This window comes from Pelophylax lessonae (genome assembly GCF_965119305.1).
Source record: "Pelophylax lessonae genome assembly, chromosome: 10".
NCBI classification, from domain to species: Eukaryota; Metazoa; Chordata; class Amphibia; order Anura; family Ranidae; genus Pelophylax; species Pelophylax lessonae.
In genome coordinates this window covers 240,358,067-240,382,685 of record NC_138777.1, presented here as the reverse complement: position 1 = coordinate 240,382,685, position 24,619 = coordinate 240,358,067, and the positions used below count along the sequence as shown (strand labels likewise).

The 24,619-nt window shown below is 46.4% G+C and overlaps 1 protein-coding gene across 1 annotated transcript in view; it reads left to right on the top strand.

The window, feature by feature from the left end:
• Positions 1-24,619, top strand: part of LOC309565703 (cadherin-1-like) — a 54,392-nt gene that overhangs the window by 11,390 nt on the left and 18,383 nt on the right. The window contains exons 4-7 of the mRNA XM_082270676.1: positions 10,313-10,414; positions 11,153-11,311; positions 15,181-15,325; positions 21,225-21,397. Coding sequence (XP_082126802.1) covers positions 10,313-10,414; positions 11,153-11,311; positions 15,181-15,325; positions 21,225-21,397 — 579 coding nt within the window. The remainder of the gene's footprint in view (positions 1-10,312; positions 10,415-11,152; positions 11,312-15,180; positions 15,326-21,224; positions 21,398-24,619) is intronic.

Genomic DNA, 24,619 nt, shown 5'->3' with positions numbered 1-24,619 from the left:
TGGCCCTGTCTGCACCATGTGATCAGTGTGACCAATCACAGCAATCAACACAATTATACAATTGTCATGTGATCTGCTGTGATTGTGCCGTGTGCGCATGTGGGGCTCAAAGCAGCTGCAGTAGTGCCACTCATTCCATCCTCCCACACTGCCACTGATCCCACCCCCCCTGTACTGTCACTTAGCCTATTCTCCCCCCCCTGCACTGCTACTGATATCACCCCCCCCTGCACTGCCACTGATCCCACCCCCCCTGTACTGTCACTTAGCCTATTCCCCCCCCCCTGCACTGCTACTGATATCACCCCCCCCTGCACTGCCACTGATCCCACCCCCCCTGTACTGTCACTTAGCCTATTCCCCCCCCCGCACTGCTACTGATATCACCCCCCCCTGCACTGCCACTGATCCCACCCCCCCCTGTACTGTCACTTAGCCTATTCCCCCCCCCCCGCACTGCTACTGATATCACCCCCCCCCCCTGCACTGCCACTGATCCCACCCCCCCCTGTACTGTCACTTAGCCTATTCCCCCCCCCCCGCACTGCTACTGATATCACCCCCCCCCCAGCACTGCCACTGATCCCATCCCCAACCCAGCCCTGCCACTGACCCCACCTCCTTCCGTATTGTCACTCATCCTACCCCCCCCCCCCACACTGCCACTGATCCCACCCCCCCCCTGTACTGTCACTTAGCCTATTCCCCCCCGCTGCACTGCCACTGATATCACCCCCCCCTGCACTGCCACTGACATCACCCCCCCCCCAGCACTGCCACTGACCCCACCTCCTTCCGTATTGTCACTCATCCTACCCCCCCCCCCCCGCACTGCCTCTGATTCCCACCCCAGCACTGGCACTGATTCCACCCCCCTGTACTGTCACTTAGCCTATCCCCCCCCCCATACTGTCACTGATCCCATCCCCCAGCCCTGCCACTGAACCCAACCCCCACCCAGCCCTGCCAATGACCCCACTTCCCCCCGTACTGTCACTCATTCTACCCCCCCCCCCCGCAATGCCACTAATTCCAACCCCCCCCAGCACTGGCACTGATTCCACCCCCTGTACGGTCACTTAGCCTATCTTCCCCCGACGTACTGTCACTCATTCTACCCCCCCCGCACTGCCACAGATCTGATCCCCCCCCTTCCCCAGCACTGGCACTGATTCCCCCCCCCCTGTACTGTCACTTAGCCTATCCCCCCCCCCCTGTACTGCCACTGATCTCATCCCCTCCAGCACTGCCACTGATCCGATCCCCCCCCCCCCCTGTACTGTCACTTAGCCTATCTCCCCCCCCCCCCTGTACTGCCACTGATCTCATCCCCCCCAGCACTGCCACTGATCACCCCTCCCCAGCCACCAATGGGTGAGTGGTAATAATGTGCAGTAGCCTCCAGCAATCAGTGACAAGTGATGCGAGTAAATAGAACTAAAAGACATCGGGAAACTGCTAGCTGTCATTATTTGTAATTTGGTTTAAAAAAAAAAAATGCCGGGGCCTATTTTTTGTCCCAGTCTGGGCCTGACCCGGGGTGTGTGGAAGCAATGAAAGAATGCGTCCACCTGACAGGCAGGAGTCACATTTACACACAATCCAAAACAATGGAGGAGGATTGGGTTTGGGTGAATCGGAGGCAGCCAGGTGTAAAAGGACAGCGGAGTCCGTTTATACCCGGCCTCCATACAGCAGAGTGGGGTCTGCCGGTGGGAGCTGTGCTAAAACTGAGAGTACCCGCAACGGTCATCCACCCCGCTCCGATCAATGAGCAGATCCCCTGCCGATCGCAAAGCAAAACGCGTGAAAGGGTCCTTATACAAAACGTTCCTCAGACTGTCACCAGTTCATGATGGCGAATCTAATATCAGGGTCTTTAACTCCTTCACTGCCAGAGCCGCTTTTACTTTTTTTTTTTTTTGCATACATTTAAAAAATAATTTTAAGCCTGATTATTACATAAACCCCCAAACAGATCGGGCATCTAACTGACACTTTTTTGGGGACCATTGACACTAATACAGTAATCAGTGCTAAAAAATATGCACTATTACTGTATTAATGACACTGGCAGGAAAGGGTTAACATCAGGGGTGATCATAGGGTTAAGTGTGTCCCTAGGGAGTGCTTTATAACTGTGTGGGGGTTGGACTCACTAAATGAACATGGAGATCCCTGTTCCTAAATGGCAGGAACACAAGATCACTGTGTTCATCTGTGATGGAACAGCGGTCTGCCTCTATGGGGAGCGATTGGGAGTGGCCGGCGGACACCCACTGGTTGGCTCCCCCTCTGGCCAATCAGCGCACATGCCTCTGCCGGCACGCGCTCGCCCCCACTGGCTATTACACGAAGCGATGTACAGGTGCGTCGTTTCCCATAATAGAGCTGACCTGCTGCAGTAAAAGTGCGGCGGCTGGTCGGCAAGTGGTTAATTTTGTGATTATTATTATTATTACACTCCATAAATTGTCCCATATAAATTATAGATCATCCTAAAACCTTTCCCCTCTACAGCTAAAAATACATCCAAAAAATGCAAAATGAGAAAAAGTGCCAATGCATAAATATGTGCAAACATCGAAAAATAGCAACAATTAAAGTGCTGTAATAAAGTGCCTCACTGCAGAATAATCTATACTTTATACACAGTGATTACATATATATACCTCCTTCACTGATAGTTCATAGAAATAGAAACAATGTCACAAAAAAATATATTTTTTTTTCTCAAAAAATTTTTGGGACACTGTTTTGATTTCAGTGAACTATCAGTGAAGGAGGTATATATGTAATCACTGTGTATAAAGTATAGATTATTCTGCAGTGATCACTTTATTAGCCCCGGTTCACACTAGGGCGACCTGTGAGGCGACCTGGTCGCCTCACAGGTCGCCTCCCATAGGAAAGCTGCGGACCCGTTCTAATAGGAGCGACACAAGTCGCTCCGACCTAGAAAAAGGGTCCGGAGCTTCTTTGGGGCGACCAGGAGGCGACCGCCATAGACTTCAATGTTATGAAGTCCGTGGCGGCCGCTCCGAGGTCGCGGCGCGCTGCTCGCACCGCGATCTTGGAGGTCGCCCCTGAAAGTAGCGTCGCTCCTATGTGAACCGGCGCTGACAGCACTTTTATTGTTGCTATTTTTTGATGTTTGCACATATTTATTATATAAATAAAATGCAGGACTTAATAGAGTCCACGGTGAAATAAAGTCCACACTAGGATGGGATGTGAAGAATTAACAATCACAAAGGACACCTTGACACGTGAAGATGTAACAACATTAGTGTATAGGATTGTAACAATCAGCACCTCCCCCACACAGAAAGAACCATTGGCCTTTTACCAGATCCTAATGATCACCGCTCACACAGTGCCTTGAGATCTTAATAGAGATCAGCCTTGAGCAACATGATTTAAATCCAGGATCATCCGGTCGGCTTTCTCCTCCGGCAACATCTTATCATTCCCGGGCAGCGAGCGGTGGAGTCCGACTTCCATGAGGGCAATTTGGGGGAGAGTTGCTATTTTGTACCACCTTGCTCTGGATGATCCTGGATTTAAATCAAGTTGCTCAAGGCTGATCTCTATTAACCTTCCTAGCGGTATTCCCGACTGTGGCTCGGGGTTAAATTTCAGTGCCAAAAGCGGTAACCCCCGAGCCACACTCGGGGTACCGCTAGGAAGATCGCTGGATCCTGGTAGAGGGGTTACTTACCTTGTCACTGGGATCCAGCGATGTATCCCGGTGGTGTGTGGCAGCGGATCTTCCTCCCGATTCCTCTGTGAGCCCCGACTTCCGTCTCCTGGACGTTCGCAGGGGGGTGGAACCGGCGGCAAATTCAAAAGTAAAACACAACAAACACACCGATACAATGCAAAATAAAATAAATTCACATTACATTGCCCCCCAGTGCCCTTTCCTGCAGTTTTACTGTACTTTTTATATATATATGTGTATACATACATATATACTTAGTTTGGGAAGCGTGGATATTCTTCTTTTTTGCACATTTTTATGCATTGGCACTTTTTCTCATTTTGCATTTTTTGGATGTATTTTAGTTGTAGAGGGGAAAGGTTTTATGTTGAGTTTTGTTTTTTACGACTATTGGTTATTCATTTATTTTGGGCGTTGCGCTATAGGGAGTACAGATTGTGATGTGTGGACTTATTTTTATTGATCTATACCAATAATTAGAGACGGCCGCAGTCCAGCACAATACACAGAACACGCCTGTCTGTTATTTTGATACATTGTTCCATATAATTTGTGTCCCACAAACGGACACATTTATTGGATGAGTGCTGCACAATTCTGAGTATAAAATACATTTGAAGTGGAAGATGAAATGAATGGGTCAGTGATTGCTGAGTGCAGGAGAGCAGAGCTGGGTGAGACTGAGGTGTGGAGAGACCACTTCTAATTATAACAGTTTTTCTCTTTACTCTCTCTTGACTTCTCAGGTGAAGGCCTGAATGTTCTCTGGGAAGAACGGAACTTTCCTTCTATTTCCTCTCTCTCTTCCACATACCAAGACTTTTTTTTTATATATAAATAAATTAATTTGATTAAAGCAGTGGTGGCGTTCTCTTCCTTCTTTCCTACAAATCCATCCGGCTTTTCCCATAACCCCCTGCAGGATAAATATGGTCACAATCAGGGCTGAGACAAGGCCATCCAGCACCCAGGGCAAAGAGGCCAAATTGCACCCCCTCCCCCCTTCGGTTAGGGTCAAGGCACCCTGATCCCTGCAATAAACCATTGCGCCCAGGGCAGCCTCCCCTCCTGCCCACCCCTTGTCCCGGCCCTGGTCACAATGTATCATCTAATGTATTATATAATGTGCAGGGGAAGGGATTGTGGAGGATAAAGGGGAACTCTGACTCTCCAGTTGGTATTTGGCCTTATTTAAAACAGACCTTCACCCCACCCGCTCACCCGTCACCATTCTTGCCGATCTCCCGCTGCCTCGGCCTCCTGGGATTCTTCCTCACATATGCAGGAGTAGGGAATGTGGTTATCAAGATGGACCAAGATGGCGGCACGGGATCCGCCTACTGCACCTGATCAGCAGAGTGCGGCGGACAGTGCTGGATCTACTGCGTCGGGGAGTATCTGAATCCTAGACAACCCTGCATGTCAGGTAAGTGGAGGGGAAAAATCAGAGGAGAAACCAAAGTTTTTCTTTAAAGCTAATATTTGTACCCGAAAAGGGAGTACAGTGCCATGAAAAAGTATTCACACCCCTTGGAATTCTCCACATTTTCTCATGTTACAAACAAAAATGTAAATGTATTTTATTGGGATTTTAGGTGATAGACGACACAAAGTGGCCATAATTGTGAAGTGGAAGGAAAATGATAAATGATACAAATAAATCTGTGAAAAGTGTGGCTGCATTTGTATTCACCCCCCTTTACTCTGATACCCCTAACTAAAATCTAGAGGAACCAATTCCCTTCAGAAGTCCCCTAATTAGTAAATAGATTCCACCTGTGTGTCATTTAATCTCAGTATAAATACAGCTGTTCTGTGAAGCCCTCAGAGGTTTGTTAGAGAATCTCAGTGAACAAACAGCATCATGAAGGCCAAGGAACACAGCAGACAGGTCAGGGATAAAGTTGTGGAGAAGTGTAAAGCAGGGTTAGGTTATAAAATCTCCCAAGCTTTGACCATCTCACAGAGCGCTGATCAATATCCATCATGGGAAAATGGAAAGAGTATGACACAACTGCAACCCTACCAAGACATGGCTGTCCACCTAAACTGACCGGTCTTACCCCTACCAAGACATGGCCGTCCACCTAAACTGACCGGCCGGGCCCCTACCAAGACATGGCCCTCCACCTAAACTGACCGGCCGGGCCCCTACCAAGACATGGCCCTCCACCTAAACTGACCGGCCAGGCCCCTACCAAGACATGGCCGTCCACCTAAACTGACCGGCCGGGCCCCTACCAAGACATGGCCGTCCACCTAAACTGACCGGTCTTACCCCTACCAAGACATGGCCATCCACCTAAACTGACCGGCCGGGCCCCTACCAAGACATGGCCATCCGCCTAAACTGACCGGCCGGGCCCCTACCAAGACATGGCCATCCACCTAAACTGACCGGCCGGGCCCCCCTACCAAGACATGGCCGTCCACCTAAACTGACCGGCCGGGCAAGGAGAGCATTCATCAGAGAAGCAGCCAAGAGGCTCATGGGAACTCTGGAGGAGCTGCAGAGATCCACAGCTCAGGTGGGAGAATCTGTCCACAGGACAACTATTAGTCGTGCGCTCCACAAATCTGCCCTTTATGGAAGAGTGAGAAGAAGAAAACCATTGGTGGAAGAAAGCCATAAGAAGTCCTGTTTGCAGATTGGGAGAAGCCATGTGGGGGAGGAGCAAACATGTGGGGGGAGGAGCTCTGCTCAGAGGAGACCAAAATTCAACTTTTTGGTCCATGTGTGGCGTAAAACTAACACTGCCCATCCCCCTAAACACACCATCCCCACTGTGAAACATGGTGGTGGCAGCATCATGGTGTGGGGATGGTTTTCTCCAGCACGGACAGGGAAGCTGGTCAGAGTTGATGGGAAGATGGATGGAGCCAAATACAGGACAATTTTAGAAGAAAAGACTTGAGACTGGGGCGGAGGTTCACCTTCCAGCAGGACAACGACCGGAAACATCCAGCCAGAGCTACAATGGAATGGTTTCATGTGTTCGAATGGCCCAGTCACAGTCCAGACCTAAATCACATTGAGAATCTGTGACAAGACTTGAAAATTGCTGTTCACAGACGCTCTCCATCCAATCTGACAGAGATGAGATATTCTGCAGAGAAGAATGGGCAGAAATGTCCTCTCTAGATGTGCAAAGCTGGTAGAGACATCCCCAAAAAGACTCGGGGGGGGGGGGGTGAATACAAATGCAGCCACACTTTTCACAGATTTATTTGTATCATTTATCATTTTCCTTCCACTTCACAATTATGGACACTTTGTGTCGGTTTATCACATAAAATCCCAATAAAATACATTTACCTTTTTGGTTGTAACATGAGAAAATGTTTTAAATTTCAGGGGGTGTGAATACTTTTTCAAGGCACTGTGGTCCCGCTGGTACTTAGGAATGGGGGGAAGGTGAAAAATATCACCATTCTACCATATCCAGTCTATGGGGTTTACATGAATAAGTTGGCCTCAGCATTGCACCACTCCACGTGCCATGTCCTGTCCCCCCCCCGTGGTGTGTGGAGTGGTGCAAGGCTGAGGCCACCATTTACATGTTAACTCCATAGACTGGAAAAGGTTGAAGGACGATTTTTTCAAGTATGTTAATCTTTAAAGCCCAACCCCCGGCGTGGCTATTTTTAGGATTTTTTTCTTTAGTTTGCAGATTACAATCCGTTCATTTTACTACTTTCCGATGTTTGCAGACAGCATTGATGGATCTGCCTGGCGGAAAGTCCCTGCATTAAAAAATACAAGTGTGGTCCATATAGAATGTGTAATTACTGTTGTATTAGACCCGGGGTGTCCAAACTTTTCAGTACAAAGGCTTCATTTTATATCGCAGTTCCCATCAGAGTTCCCTCTTATATCAAGGTCCCCATCAGAGTCCTACCATAAATCAGAATCCTCCCTAACATCAGGGTCCCCATAAGAGTCCCGCCTAACTTCAGAAGTGGACACCATAGACAGGGAACGGGTGAATTTTGATGTATGGCCGGCTTTAGTAAGGCTCTATGGCGGCCGTCATTAAATGGCGGCCCTCAGTCCAGGAGTGGCCCGCACGATGCTTCCGCCCGGACCCGTCAGGCCGCCACTGTAAATAGTCATTGGTTTGCTGGGACCGCGGGTGTCCCAGCAACCAGTGACATCCCATGTGTGCACCCCGCCCCCTGCTTTGTTCTTCGCCTCCCTGCCAGTCGGCCACGAGTTGGGGCGTGACGTCACGTGCGCGCCCCGCCCCCCTGCTCCTAACTGCGGCTCCTGACTCACACTCAGCCTAGCTGCGAGCTGGGGCGTGACATCACATGCACGCCCCGCCCCCCTGATATTCGCGGCTCCTGCCTCTGACATTTTCTGCTCCCAAAGGTATGTGGGGCACATTTTTTTAGGGGGTTGTTTATTTTTATAAAATGCAGACTGATGGGCATATTTTGTTAAGGGGCACACAGATGGGCACATTTGTGCCCATTAGAGTGCCCCCTAACATAAAATGTGCCCATCAGCGTTCCCCTTATTTTATGTTAAAGGTCACGCTGATGGGCAATTTTTATGCTAAGGGTCACGCTGATGGGCAAATTTTATGTTAGGGGGCACATTTTATGTTAAGGGCACTCTGATGGGCACATTTTATATTAGGGGGCACGCTGATGGGCACATTTTATGTTAGGGGGCACTCTGATGGGCACATTTTATGTTAGGGGGCACGCTGATGGGCACATTTTATGTTAGGGGGCACGCTGATGGGCAAATTTTATGCTAAGGGTCACGCTGATGGACACATTTTATGTTAGGGGGCACGCTGATGGGCACATTTTATGTTAGGGGCACTCTGATGGGCACATTTTATGTTAGGGGGCACTCTGATGGGCACATTTTATGTTAGGGGGCACGCTGATGGGCACATTTTATGTTAGGGGGCACGCTGATGGGCACATTTTATGTTAGGGGCACTCTGATGGGCACATTTTATGTTAGGGGGCACGCTGATGGGCACATTTTATGTTAGGGGGCACGCTGATGGGCAAATTTTATGCTAAGGGTCACGCTGATGGACACATTTTATGTTAGGGGGCACGCTGATGGGCACATTTTATGTTAGGGGCACTCTGATGGGCACATTTTATGTTAGGGGGCACGCTGATGGGCACATTTTATGTTAGAGGGCACTCTGATGGGCACATTTTATGTTAGGGGGCACGCTGATGGGCACATTTTATGTTAGAGGGCACTCTGATGGGCACATTTTATGTTAGAGGGCACTCTGATGGGCACATTTTATGTTAGGGGGCACGCTGATGGGCACATTTTATGTTAGGGGGCACGCTGATGGGCAAATTTTATGCTAAGGGTCACGCTGATGGACACATTTTATGTTAGGGGGCACGCTGATGGGCACATTTTATGTTAGAGGGCACTCTGATGGGCACATTTTATGTTAGGGGGCACGCTGATGGGCACATTTTATGTTAGGGGGCACGCTGATGGGCACATTTTATGTTAGGGGCACTCTGATGGGCACATTTTATGTTAGAGGGCACTCTGATGGGCACATTTTATGTTAGAGGGCACTCTGATGGGCACATTTTATGTTAGGGGGCACGCTGATGGGCACATTTTATGTTAGGGGGGCACTCAAATGGGCATATTTTATGTTAAGAGCAACGCTGATGGGCACATTTTGTTTTGCCCATCTTTCTGAGTCATAGCACAGACTTCAGATTCGGACCTCGGCCCAAAGAAAATTTTAGCCACCGGACCTCCTTGAATTTTAATTAATTAACCCTGCTCTATGGGGTTGATTTACTACAGGCAAATAGACGGTGCACTCTGCAAGTGCAGTTGCCCGAGACCTTAGTAAATGAGGATTAGTGTTACCAATCACATGCAAGGAAAATAATATGCACATGATTGGATGGTGGAAGTCAGTAGAGTTTCTCCTCATTTACTTGCAGAGTGCACAGTCTATTTTCCTTTAGTAAATCCACCCCTAAGTCATCTATATGTAATTTAAACTGTGCAGTACTCACCCCTCCCATCTTCTTTCAACGAATTGCATCATCTATGGCCTGCTTAAGACATTTATTTTCAAAGTGGCTGCTCACCCTAGACATGAGAATGTAGCGCTACCCCTGCAGGAGCCGCTGTTGTTTTTTGGGTCCCCCTGCTCTTCCTATGTGAGACCTCATCTTCACTGGCACAGATTACCTTGTATGAGAGCTCTCAGCAGATGTAGAAGAACGGCACACATTGCCCTTTAGAGAAAAGATAAGCAGACTGAAATCAAAGTTTAAATGCACGAGTAAAGCCAGGCCGATTGGTACATCGGCACCATAGCACATTAACACGACAGTAACCGACAAAGTGGGTTCAGACAGCGGAACCCCAAGGATAAAAGCCAGCCTGTTCTGCAAAATTCAGAGCAACAATAGCTCTCTGCATGAGAGATTATGTCTTGAGTGACTGAAGAGGAGTATAAACAGATGTAGCAGACTAAGTCACTTGAGGAGACGCACCGGACCCCCTGCTGCGAGCGGCCGCAGAAAGTGTGAACCCCGCCTTATATTAATGTTTATTTCTTACAGGAAACATCCCATTTGCTGAAGAGGCAGAAGAGAGATTGGGCGATCCCTCCTGTGGCAATCCCTGAGAATGATAGAGGTCCATTTCCTAAACGCGTTGTCCAGGTGAGAAGAGACGTCTGAGGGGGGACATGATAGCAATTTATAAATATCTTAATGGGGATCTCAGCTTAGAATAAAGCTGTTTATTCGAAGGGATTGCTTGAGGACATACAATGCGATTAGAGGAGAAGCGTTTTAACCTCAGGCAACGTGGGGGGTTCTTTACTGTTAGGGCTACAAGATTGTGGAATTCTCTACCACAAGAGGTGGTTTCTGCGGGTAGTATGGGGGCTTTCAAAAGACTCTTAGACTTACATCTCAAGGATCAGAACATTCAGGGGTATGAGAGATGATTACAGCCACACACACCTACACAGGGGGAACTGGATGGACTATTGTCTTTATTCAACCTCACCAACTATGTAACTATGTAACTATATGTAACCCTAACACCTAACCCTCACCTACTATGTAACTATGTAACTATGTAACTATGTAACTATGTAAGGTAAGGGGTGGCGGAGCTACGAGGACAGAACAACAGAAAGGCCAGTTTATCCTAAAACATAGTCGTGTCAAAAATATGTGGACCACCCTCCAAATTTTCAGTGAGGAAGATAATGCTGCAGCATAGGAAGACCTTTTAGAGAATTGTGCGCTTCCAGCCTTGGGGTATCAGTGTGGGAAGGGCAATGTAATTAAAGGTGGCCGCACACGTATCTTATTCTACAATATCCCTCTGGGCGCACCAACATCTGTGCAGTGCGTTTAATAATATTGTATCATATTCTCATTTCTCAGATTCGTACGTCTCAGAGCACAAAAATCAAGAATATAAAATACTCCCTAAGTGGAGAAGGGGCCGACAAGGACCCAGTTGGGACTTTCACCATTGATGCCACCACCGGATTCCTTACAGTTACCCGACCTCTGGACAGGGAGGTTATTGATAAGTACAAGGTGAGGACACATGATTGGCTGTTACTTCTTCAGAATTAAGAAAAAAAAACGAAACCAGTAAAATTAGCCTCCATTGTTTGTATAATGTGAAAGATGATGTTATGTAAATCGATAGATATATAAATTTCATGGCTTAAAATTGCTCACGCTCATGGAATGGCGACAAACTACGGTACTTAACCACTTTAAGACCGGAAGGATTTGCCCCCTTCCTGACCAAGCCCTATTTTGTGATTCGGCACTGCGTTAATTTAACGGACAATTGCGTGGTAGTGCGACGCTGGACACAAATAAAATTGATGTCCTTTTTTTTCCCACAAATAGAGCTTTATTTTGGTGGTATTTGATCACCTGCACCATGTCCGCATCCTCTGATCACCCCCCTGTCCGCATCCTCTGATCATCCCCTGCACCATGTCCGCATCCTCTGATCACCCCCTGCACCATGTCCGCATCCTCTGATCACCCCCTGCACCATGTCCGCATCCTCTGATCACCCCCTGCACCATGTCCGCATCCTCTGATCACCCCCTGCACCATGTCCGCATCCTCTGATCCCCCCCTGCACCATGTCTGCATCCTCTGATCACCCCCTGCACCATGTCCGCATCCTCTGATCACCCCCTGCACCATGTCTGCATCCTCTGATCACCCCCTGCACCATGTCTGCATCCTCTGATCACCCCCTGCACCATGTCCGCATGCTCTGATCACCCCCTCTGATCACCCCCTGCACCATGTCTGCATCCTCTGATCACCCCCTGCACCATGTCCGCATCCTCTGATCACCCCCTCTGATCACCCCCTGCACCATGTCCGCATCCTCTGATCACCCCCAGCACTGTGTCCGCATCCTCTGATTACCCCCTCTGATCGCCCCCTGCACCATGTCTGCATCCTCTGATCACCCCCTGCACCATGTCCGCATCCTCTGATCACCCCCTCTGATCACCCCCTGCACCATGTCTGCATCCTCTGATCACCCCCTGCACCATGTCCGCATCCTCTGATCACCCCCTGCACCGTGTCCGCATCCTCTGATCACCCCCTGCACCATGTCCGCATCCTCTGATCACCCCCTGCACCATGTCTGCATCCTCTGATCACCCCCTGCACCATGTCTGCATCCTCTGATCACCCCCTGCACCATGTCCGCATCCTCTGATCACCCCCTGCACCATGTCTGCATCCTCTGATCACCCCCTGCACCATGTCTGCATCCTCTGATCACCCCCTGCACCATGTCCGCATCCTCTGATCACCCCCTGCACCATGTCCGCATCCTCTGATCACCCCCTGCACCATGTCCGCATCCTCTGATCACCCCCTGCATCGTGTCCGCATCCTCTGATTACCCCCTCTGATCGCCCCCTCCACCATGTCTGCATCCTCTGATCACCCCCTGCACCATGTCTGCATCCTCTGATCACCCCCTGTACCTGCCCTATTTATAGCTCTGTTCCATGTGCCCCTTTTATGCTTAGAGCCAGGGCCGCTGATAGGGGGGGACCACCAGCCCTCATGTAGGGGGCATGGGCACACAGGGGGGCCCACACAGGGAGGGGGATTAGTGATGGACAACAAATACAGAAATCTTCCTCCAGCACCTGAATCTGATCTGTCCCCCTCCCTGCTATCAGCTTTTATCTGTTGAGAAAGAGACAGTCGTCCCTCACTAATCCCCCTCCCTTGTGTGGGCCCCCCTCCCAGCACTTATCTCTGCTCAGGAGTTTATTTGTAACTTTGTTTCTCTCTCTCTGATCACTGAGCTCCAACTGCCCAGCCTGTATATTTTTCTTATCTCATCTTCTTTTTTATTTAACATAGTTTTATTTTTTAGATTTAGCAGGAATTATGTGAGTTATGTTATATTTGTGTCTGATAATAGTGATTTTGTTGTAATTTTAGCTAAATATATCTTCAACAATTTCTTGGGGGGGGCCCTGCCAGGTAGTCTGTACGGGGCCCCGCGATTTCTAACAGCAGCCCTGCCCCTCCAAAGGTCTCTGCACGGCCCTGGTAATAATCGCACATTAATGTTTAAACATGGATTGCCCTCATTGCACCACCACATGAGCATAAGTAAGAGGCGTCTACTGAGCTGCTGAAAGAGAAAAATTAAGAAAAAGGCTTTTTTTAAATATTTTTTCTTAATAATTAATGTTGGTAATATATTCAGGTAATATGTGCGATGACATCACAGCCAATAGAATTACAGATTTTTGGGGTTTTTGTATTTTAAAGTTGCACTCCTGTTTGTCAAAAAGCAATATTTTTCTTTGTTTATGAAACTCGGTTTTATTTAAAAAGACGTTTTATATCACAATGGCTGAATCTGTGTCTGTAGCGCGCGGTCAAATCTTCATACCATAAATAATAACATATTATTCCATTTTATTTTTCTCCAGGAGTATATAATTAATTTGGAAATTCTAGAGAAACGTTTAAATATTTGCATTGCAATTTACCTAAACCCGTTCGATTTGTGGTTGACTAAAATGTATGAGATTTTATTCGACTAAAATATGACTAAATCTAAAACCATTCAGATGACTGAAATACGACTAAAACTAAAATGACAGTTTAGTCAAAAGACTAAAACTAAAACTTAATCGAAATTTGCTGCCAAAATTAACACTGCTCTCCGTACATCAGAGTTCTTAGTGTTCCCCCTTAAATCAGGATTCTCAGAGCAAGCCCTATGTCAGTTATTCTCAGAGCAAGCCCTATGCCGCCATTACTCGTTAAAAAAAAAACAACAAAAATGACAAAAATCTTTCCCTTAGTTAGTAAACGCGATAACTTTTGCGCAAACCAATCAAAATACGCTTATTGCTATTTTTTTTAGCAAACATATGTAGCAGAAAACAAATTGGCCAAAAATGGTAAAAAATTTTGATTTTTACATTTTGGGGGGGGGGGGGGGGGGATTTCATATAAAAAAATGTGAAAAATATTGTTATTTTTGCAAAATTGTCGCTCTTTTTTTGTTTATAGCGCGTGATCAAAAAAACGCACAGGTGATCAAATACCACCAAAAGAAAGCTCTGTTTGTGGGAAAAAAAGCACGTCAAATTTGTTTAGGTACAGCGTCGCACGACCGCGCAATTGTCCGTTAAAATCACGCAGCGCCGAATCGCAAAATAGGCCCTGGTCAGGAAGGGGGTAAAATCTTCCGGGGCTTAAGTGGTTAAATCTGTTTGCATAGCAATTTTCAGAATCAGCATATCATATCAAACCATGAATAACAAAATAAACAATGTATCAGTCCATAAAGAGTCCTTTGGTAGGAATTTGCTTGCATATGCTCAATCTTTCATAAAAAACAGACGACTTGTATTCACATATCCAAACGACTTCTTCCATAATTAGTGTTCACCACTGTGTGCTCCAATCATCCACATACATTACTGATAATCCCCTCCCCCCATGTGCCCTCACATGGGGGATAAGACCAACCAATGGTCTATATTAGGGATCGACCGATTATCGGCAGAGCCGATATATCTGGGGCCGATCTGCACTTTCCCCAATATATCAGAATCGGCCCAGAGGTCACCGATATTGCCAATATTTCGGGAAAGTCTTGTACCGGAGTAATGCTGCAGCTAGAGGCATCACCCCGGTACTGGCGTCCATAGCTTACGATCGGCTGTCTTGTAATGACAATCGATGTGGCTGAGAAAAGCACTCGGCTGCCATTACAAGGAGCGGGAGGGGACGCCCCCCCCCCCGGCCGTGTTTCCTGAAGCAGCGTTGTGGCAATCTCTGCCAGATCTTTCAGTGCAACTTGAAAAAAGTGACCAATGACAGACATTTCGGAATGTTTGGAAGATGTAAAAATAATTCTGTTAATATTTGTCTTTTAGCTGGAGGTGAGAGCTTTGTCAGAGACTGGAACCAACGTGGAAGAGCCAATGACATTCATAGTTAAAGTGATCGATCAGAATGACAATTGGCCATTCTTCACAGGGACCATATCTGAGGGCTTTGTGACAGAGGGATCCCCAAAGGGTAAGTGTTCTTATCTGACCAGGTGATGTTCCAGCCAGACTTCTCCACAGGGTCCAGAAGACGTCCAATATTTACATGCAGTACTGGCACAGACCTTCCCTTTTCTTATGCTGTTTTTCCTCCCCCCTACTTCCTGCCAACATCACTTCCCATTGCCTGAGCTTTATGAACCAGTCCAACAAGTTCATTATCTTATGAATAGAGGAAGAATGTGGTCTTAAAAATGTTATTTCATACTTTTATGCTATAAAAAAAATCACTAAAATAGACATAGCAACTCAAGTATTTGTGATTTATGAATGGGAAATGTTTCTTTAAAATCACTAATGGCCCATTTACATGTATTATGCTTCGATGTACTGTAATGTGAAACTCAGATTACTGCAAAGTAAAGTAACATATGAATCACGGTGCACGGTGCTGTTCATATTTTTCATTCAATAAAATTTTTATTAAATTTCAAGTACAAAAGCAAACAGAGTGTAATACTAAAACAAACAGTTTCCAGTGTCATGTCGGATAATACAAAGGTAATTAAGTACAATAGTCAGTTATAAGTGCAATCTTATAAAGGCAGATTTGAAACTTGGTACCTTGATAGCTCTACAAATCAAATTGGAGTAGAGCAGACGCTATCCTCCCTCGGCCCGCAACCCCAGAGGCAGATGCGTAACTAGAACCTTTAGGGCCCCGATGCAAGAAACCATAAAGAGCCCCCGGACGGGGCCCTTCCCTCCCAGCCTGGTGGCGGAACGCCAGGGTCGGTCGCAAGTGCGATGTTTGTGTGGTAGTTCTGCCATTGGTGTCAGTAGTTTTTTATTTTATTTACATTTTTCTACCATTTGCTTTATTCATTTTTTTTTTTTTTTACAATATTATTTTTTTTTTTATATTTTTTTCAATTTTTTAGGAGCCCCATTGGGGGGCTTTGGTGAAATATCAGGAGTCTAAACAGACCCCTGATATTCCACCTTTGAGACCCAGCTTTCCATCTCCTTCTCTGAAGCCTCAGCTGCACAGAATAAATGGATAGGAATAGCTCTGTACAGAGCTCCCCATTCATTCACATACTGAAGCATTGTAAATACAGTTTACTATGTCTCAGTTATGAATAGACAGAGTCAGTGATCTGTATGGATTGCTGACTCTCCATTCAGAAAAGGCTTCATCCTGACAGATTCTCTGAAGCAGCCGGTGGGAGAGGGGAAGGGGGAACCTTGCAGAGCTGTAGGGATGAGGGGGGGGCAGCAGAAAGAAGCTGCATAGGAGGAGCTGTGGAGGTAGCTGCATATAAAGGAATCTCTTCATTTCCCCCCTCTTCTCCTCCTCTCCCTCCCCCAGGCATTCAGCGGCTGCAGGAGGAAAATGGAGAGACGGGTTCCTCTATGCCGGTGTTTCTCCAGTCAGGGCATCTTGAAAGTATTCTCAGTCTGGAGGACCCCCGTCTAAGGCATGGTTCACATTACTCAGTGTCACAGAATAAGTGCAAAACTGCACGTGTTCCGGACACGCAGACAAACATGCAGGGGTGTCATTCATTCTTAATGGTACCCCTACACATTGGCAAACATGGTGCATTTTTGCAGCAGCACAATAAAAAAAAAAAAATAATGGAATTTTTTTCCCTGTGTTTCTGTGGGGCGGCCCACTGAAATGAATTTGCTGCCCCCCTATACACAGCACGCAGCTGCACAGATGTGAACCAAGGGCCTGTTCACATGTGAGGTTGAGGGGTGGTAAAACCACACGCTTTAATTGTGTTTTTACCAACCCCAGCTGTTCACCCTGTGGCTGCAGAGACAGCAGTTGGGGGTGGACACATGCTGTGGCTGGTATACCCCCAGGTGAATGGGGCTGCACTACCACCACCCCGCAATTGTGTGCATTGTACACAGTTACAGCATAGTGATGATGCATTAAGGGGTTAAAACAGGAGGTGAGGAGGCAACATATTGCCTTTTCACTGCCTGTCAAATGCCTCTGAAAAGCGATATGAGCATGGATCGCTTTTCAGAGGAATGGCATTTTCTTGCTGGTACTATGAACAAGCTGTAAAAAAAATATATATACTTCTGATTGTACACATATAGGGGGTCAGGATTAAAAGTAATGTGCACACACACACATAAACACACATACACACACATATACATACTCATATATAAGCACATATACACACACACACACACACACACACATATATATATATATATATATATATATATATATATATATATATAAGCATACACATATATAAATATATAAGCACACATACATATATCCACACACATATAAACACACACACACATACACACACACATACATATATACAGTAAATGCACATATGCCCACACATATAAACACACACATACATATAAACACACACACACACACACACATATGAACACACACATACATGCACACACACACATATACAGAAAGCCTTTTTAAAAACGGCAGAGGACTGTACCTGTAACTTCCTGCTGGATATTGCACAGTAGGGGGAGGCAGAGAGCACAGCACACACTGTGCTTTCACTTTCCAATGTGAGATCAGCTCCCTCGGGAGGATCGGGGAGCTCGGTCTCAGCTGCGCTTGCCGCTCCTCCTCTCTATACATACAGGGGGCCCTTTCAGGCCCCCTGCAGCATGGGGCCCGGTTGCCATGGCGACCCCTGTACGTCCGCACCTGCCCGGAGGGTTTCCTGTTGTGCTGTTCATATTTAAAGGCATCTTTTTTGCTCTGATACAGTAACGGCAACACACATGTTCTTTGTGGTGAACTGCATTACAAAACAAGGTCAGGTCCACTAGCCACTTAAGCCCCGGAAGATTTTACCCCCTTCCTGACCAGGGTTTTTTTTTGTGATTTTTTACTGCGTGACTTTAACGGACAATTGCGCGGTCGTGCGACGCTGTACCTAAACTAATTTCACGCCCTTTTTTCCCACAAACAGAGCTTTCTTTTGGTGGTATTTGATCACCTCTGCGCTTTTTTGATCATGCGCTATAAGCAAAAAAAGAGCGTAAATTTTGCAAAAATAACAATATTTTTCACATTTTTTTATATGAAATTCCCCCAAAAAAATGTAAAAATCAAAATTTTTTAAAATTTTCGGCCAATTTGTTTTATGCTACATATGTTTGGTAAAAAAAATTGCAAAAAGCGTATTTTGATTGGTTTGCGCAAAAGTTATCGCGTTTACTAACTAAGGGAAAGTAATGGTGGCAATCTGCAATTTTTTTTGCGGCACTGCGACATTGCGGCGGACAGATCGGACCCCTGACTGACATTTTTGGCACTTTTGGGGTTACCAGTGACATTACTGCAGTATATATGCACTGTTACTGTAAAAATTACACTGGCAGGGAAGGGGTTAACTGTATTGGAGAGGGAGGGGTTAAGTGTGTCCTAGGGGCGTGTTTCTAACTGTAGTGGGACAGGTCTCCTATTGTAAAAACAGAGATCAATGGTTCTACATAGTAGTAGAATATGTACTACATAGTAGAACCGTCTGATCTCCATTTTTACACAGGGGAGAATGACAGGCGGCTTTGTTTACATTAGCCGCCCGCCTTTCTCCCGCTCTACCGACGATCGTAGTGTGACTGGCAGACATCGGGTCCGCCGGTCACACGCGCGGACTCTCCAGTGAACGAGCCAGGGCGGGTGCGCGCTCGCCCACTATTGGCTCACAAACCGGTCACAGGCTAGTGACGTATATATACGTCACTTTGCTTGGCCGGGGCTGAACTCCGCAGTATATCTACTTGCAGCGGTCGGCAAGCGGCTAGAGAAAAACTGCTCTGCTCCACTCTAAAAATACAAATTGTGATATCTAGCCCAAAGTACAGACAAAAAATGTAATCCCAGAGAGATTTAGCAAGCGGGGAAAGGGAAGTTGCGGTACCAAAGGGGTATGATAGAAGGTGTGGATGCAAAAAAGTATATAAAAAATATAATCTTTATTATTCAACACACATAAAAAGACAATATGTTATACTAATATTGAGAACAAAGGTACTGTCAATACAGCAAACATTAAAAGTGCACAGAGTACAAAAAATTGTTCACAGAGGATATTTGCATAACAATACTCGAGTATATTAGGATATATGTACTCCAAACCCCTACGCGTTTCACCTGAAAGTCTTCTTCTGGGGGTACATTTGTCCAGAGTTTTTGGCCATATATGAAAATGGAATACAGGAGAAATGAGTTCTCGTTTATTAAAACATAATGCAGTGACTAAAGTGCAGTGCAAATACAGCGCAAAGAAAAAACAAGAGGTGATGGATATAAGGTTAACTAAGTTGCATAATATCAATAATAAGTGAAATTAAAACCGAAATGCAGCTGTTCATAAATAATGGTGCTACCCAAAATTCTCAAATGCAAATAATATGTAAACTCAGCGCAAAACAGTATTGAATGTGAATAATACACAAAAAAGGGTTATCTACTATGTAGAGCTCTTAAAAGTGCACCGTGCAATATTGCAAAAATGTGCAAAAAGGCTTAAGTGTAGAAAACGTATTAATAATAAAATCAATATATAGAGTAAAGTGCCAGTCCAGATAAAATAGTTCAATAAGATTTCCAATAGATGGATAGTTGTAAAACAGTCCCAAATGGGTCCCACGAAAGTGCAGGAGTGCCAAGAAGAAAGTGCACAATCATGCAATCGTTTCGGTGCAGTGAAGAGGTGCCAGTCCTCCCCCTTTGGGTATTCACTTACCGGACAGAAATGACCCCTACGCTATACAGCTAAAAGGGTCGACAGAGCTTATGTCCTAGTAAGGAACCAGCTGCCACACTTCTCCAAGACAGGTATGCCTCCAATGATACAAATACCCCGATGCATGTAAATGGAGAAAGGATGCTCACAATAGTGTAAATCCGATTGAGAAAGTTTTATTGTGCAAATTCTAAAATCAAAACTCACGTTTCGTAGCTATTATCAGGCATGTAGTACAAAAGGTCTCGTCCTTCCTGATTGTTTGGTGCCGCTTGGACGCTCCGTGGTTACGGCGTGCGTTCCACTGCACCGGAAGTGACGTGTCGCTAAGGCGTAGACCGGAAATTGCGTCCGATTTGCGATTTGACGAACCGTGCATGTGTCCGGTGAGGTAGCCACCTCACAAGGCTGCATCCCTGGGGACAGGGATGGGTCGTTTGCGAGGCCAGGGCGAACACATAGCCTGCGAAACGCTCGATGGCGGGCAGGGATTCCATCTGATCCTCTGTCCTGGATAACCAGGACGACCAGTCCGATTCCCAGCTCCGCAAACTCCATCTTCATCCGAAGATCCGACTAACTAAAAGCTGACAAAATAAACAGCCAGAAAAGCAAAGAAAAAATGACATTTTCAGAAAATAAAATCATAAAATAGAAGAAGAAGGCTGAGACTGGAGCCCCAGCACAGGGAAGCCTGACTACTCCTGAACTAGGCAGAAGACAAACTGAGTTGAGATGGCTATTGCAGAAGGGGTATTGGACCAGTGGGACAGCCCCCATGGGTGTGTCTATGGAAATGCTTTTGTTTTAACAAAACCAATTCCAAATGTGAAGTTTGCAATGTATTAATACTTGTTACACAACACCTGGCCACAAGGTGGCAGCATTCATTAACTGTTTTAAAAGCTTATAAAGTCAAAGAAAAGTCAGCAGCTGAGATGATAGTTCTGTGAATAATGATTGGATATTGATTAGTTCTGAGGGTAATGATTGGATATTGATTAGTTCTGAGGGTGATGATTAGATAATTATTAGTTCTGAGGGTGATGATTGGATAATGATTAGTTCTGAGGGTGATGATTGGATAACGATTAGTTCTGAGGGTGATTATCTTGGTGATTATGCTGACAATAGAAATAACATTTGGATTGATTCTTCCAGGGACATCTGTGATGACGATCTCAGCGAGTGATTTGGATGACACTATAGAGACTAATAATGGGAGAATACGCTATTCCATCAGCCAACAAACACCCAAAGAGCCCGTCAATGCGTTTGCCATTGCCGCTGATACCGGGGTCATCTCTGTTAATGCAGAAAGATTGACCCACCAGGTTTGTTACTTTTTATGATTTGAGTAAAGCGGTGATGTATTAACATTGCTAAATATGACGACTTAAAGCTGTGCCTGAAATTGATTTGGCCTCAGCTTCTTGCAGTCCTAACACAGCAGAGCTCAGACTAGGGGGAGGGAGAAACAGCACACGGCACTGTGCTGCAGTACTCCGTGCATGCTGATAGGAATCTCAGAACTGACACTTCCTGTAAAGAAACTATATATCCCACAATCCCTGGGTGTCTTAGTCTAGTGCTGGTGCAGGTGAGAGCTACATAGTAATTAGATATGACACAGACACAAACAGGCAGAGCTATTAAGAGAGATCTCACCAGGCTGGAAGAGATGTGTTTTCGTCACTTTAGCACTCCTACATTTGTGATGCATCGCAGAGGGGATGGAAAGGCATAGACTGGATGCTGTGTGACCGAAAGGAAATTGTCTGTCCTTTTAGTGAAAAGGAACAAGCTAGGTGAATGACTACATGGACATAGTGGAAAACAGACAAGCTAGGTGAATGAATACATAGACATGAGGGAATAGGGGAAATATAGGTGAATGAATACATGGATATAGGGGAGAGGGACAAGCTAGGTGAATAAATACATGGCCATGGGGGAATAGGGACAAGCTAGGTGACTGAATACATGGACATAGGGGAATAAGGACAAGCTAGGTGAATGAATACATGGGAATAGGGACAAGCTAGGTGAAAGAACACATGGACATAGGGGAATAGGGACAAGCTAGGTGAATGAATACATGGGAATAGGGACAAGCTAGGTGAATGAACACATGGGCATAGAGGGATTAGAGACAAGCTAGGTGAATGAATACATGGATACAGGGCCGGACTTGCCTACGGGGATACCGAACAATTTCCTGGGAGGCCGACAAAGTTGCCTGCCCTGGGGCTGCTTTGAGGGCAGCAGCGCCCTTTAAAATAAAAAATATGGCTGTGGCCGGGCCTGGGCCGTCATGTCAACTGCACAATGCATAGCCCGTTTGCGCTCGGCCATTCTCGGGCAGGCGGGCGCATGCGCAGTGACGTAATGGCGCCAGGCGGCGTCTTTTTTAAACTTAAGGCAGCAGTAGTGTTCCGTCCGGAAGAGGCGTGCACCTCATCATAGCCCGGTAAGACTCCTCTGTAGCCTCTGACATCTCCTGTACCATGCCCACAGCCTCTGGATCTCCTGTACCATGTCTGCAGCCTCTGCATCTCCTGTACTATATCTGCAGCCTCTGACATCTCCTTTACCATGCCCACAGCCTCTGCATCTCCTGTACCATGTCTGCAGCTTCTGCATCTCCTATACTATATCTGCAGCCTCTGCATCTCCTGTACCATGCCCGCAGCCCCTGCATCTCCTGTACAATGTCCGCAGCCCCTGCATCTCCTGTACCATGCCTGCAGTCTCTGACATCTCCTCCTGTACCATGTCTGCAGCCTCTGCATCTCCTGTACCATGTCCCCAGCCCCTGCATATCCTGTACCATGTCCCCAGCCCTTGCATCTCCTGTACCATTCCTGCAGCCTCTGCATCTCCTGTACGATGTCCGCAGCAACTGACATCTCCTGTACCATGCCCACAGCCTCTGCATCTCCTGTAACATTCCCGCTGCCTCCTCCTGTACAATGTCTGCAGCCTCTGCGTCTCCTGTACTGTGCCCACAGCCTCTGCATCTCCAGTACCATGTCCCCAGCCCCTGCATCTCCAGTACCATGTCTGCAGCCTCTCCTATACCATGCTTACAACCTCTGCATCTCCTGTACCATGCCTGCAGCCTCTGCATCTCTCGTGCAATGCCCACAGCCCCCGCATCTCCTGTACTATGTCCGCAGCATCTGACCTCTCCTGTACCATGTCCGCAGCCTCTGACATGTCCTCCTATACCATGTCTGCAGCCTCTGACATGTCCTCCTATACCATGTCTGCAGCCTCTGACATGTCCTCCTTTACTATGTCTGGAACCTCTGCATCTTCTGTATCGTTGTCTGCAGCCTCTGACATGTCCTCCTTTACTATGTCTGGAACCTCTGCATCTTCTGTATCGTTGTCTGCAGCCTCTGACATGTCCTCCTCCTACCATGTCTGCAGCCTCTGACCATCTCCTCCTGTACCGTGTCCGCAGCTTCTGACCATCTCCTCCTGTACCGTGTCCGCAGCCTGTGACACATCCTCCTGTACCCTGTCCTCAGCCTCTGATACATCCTCCTGTACAGTGTCTGCAGCCTCTGACCATCTCCTCCTGCTTTCATATTGGTCTTATCTATATATAATACACTCGTCAAATGTGCTTTAAAATGGATGATTTCCCCTTTTATGAAGAAGAAAATAATGGCATTATGCTGTTGAGCCGGTATAATAATGCTATGAGGCTGGTATGAAATTATTTCCAGGGCTTAATCTGGCCCTGCATGGATCTAGTGGAATAAGGACAAGCTAGGTGAATGAATACATGGATATAGGGGAAAAGGGACAAGCTAGGTGAATGAATGAATAAATGGATATAGGGGAATAGAGACAAGCTAGGTGAATTAATACATGGATATAGGGGAATAGAGATAAGCTAGGTGAATGAATACATGGATATAGGGGAATAGAGACAAGCTAGATGAATGGATACATGGAAATAGGGGAATAGAGACCAGCTAGGTGAATGATTACATAGATATAGGGGGATATGGACAGGCTAGGTGAATGGACTCATGGATATAGGGGAATAGAGACAAGCTAGGTGAATGGACTCATGGATATAGGGGAATAGAGACAAGCTAGGTGAATGGACTCATGGATATAGGGGAATAGAGACAAGCTAGGTGAATGGACTCATGGATATAGTGGAATAGAGACAAGCTAGATGAATGGATACATGGATATAGGGGAATAGAGACAAGCTGGGTGAATGTTAACATTGATATAGGGGAATAGAGACAAGCTAGGTGAATGAACACATGGATATAGGGGAATAGAGACAAGCTAGGTGAATGAACACATGGATATAGGGGAATAGAGACAAGCTAGGTGAATGAACACATGGATATAGGGGAATAGAGACAAGCTAGGTGAATGAACACATGGATATAGGGGAATAGAGACAAGCTTGGTGAATGAACACATGGATATAGGGGAATAGAGACAAGCTTGGTGAATGAACACATGGATATAGGGTAATAGAGACAAGCTAGGTGAATGGACACATGGATATAGGGGAACCA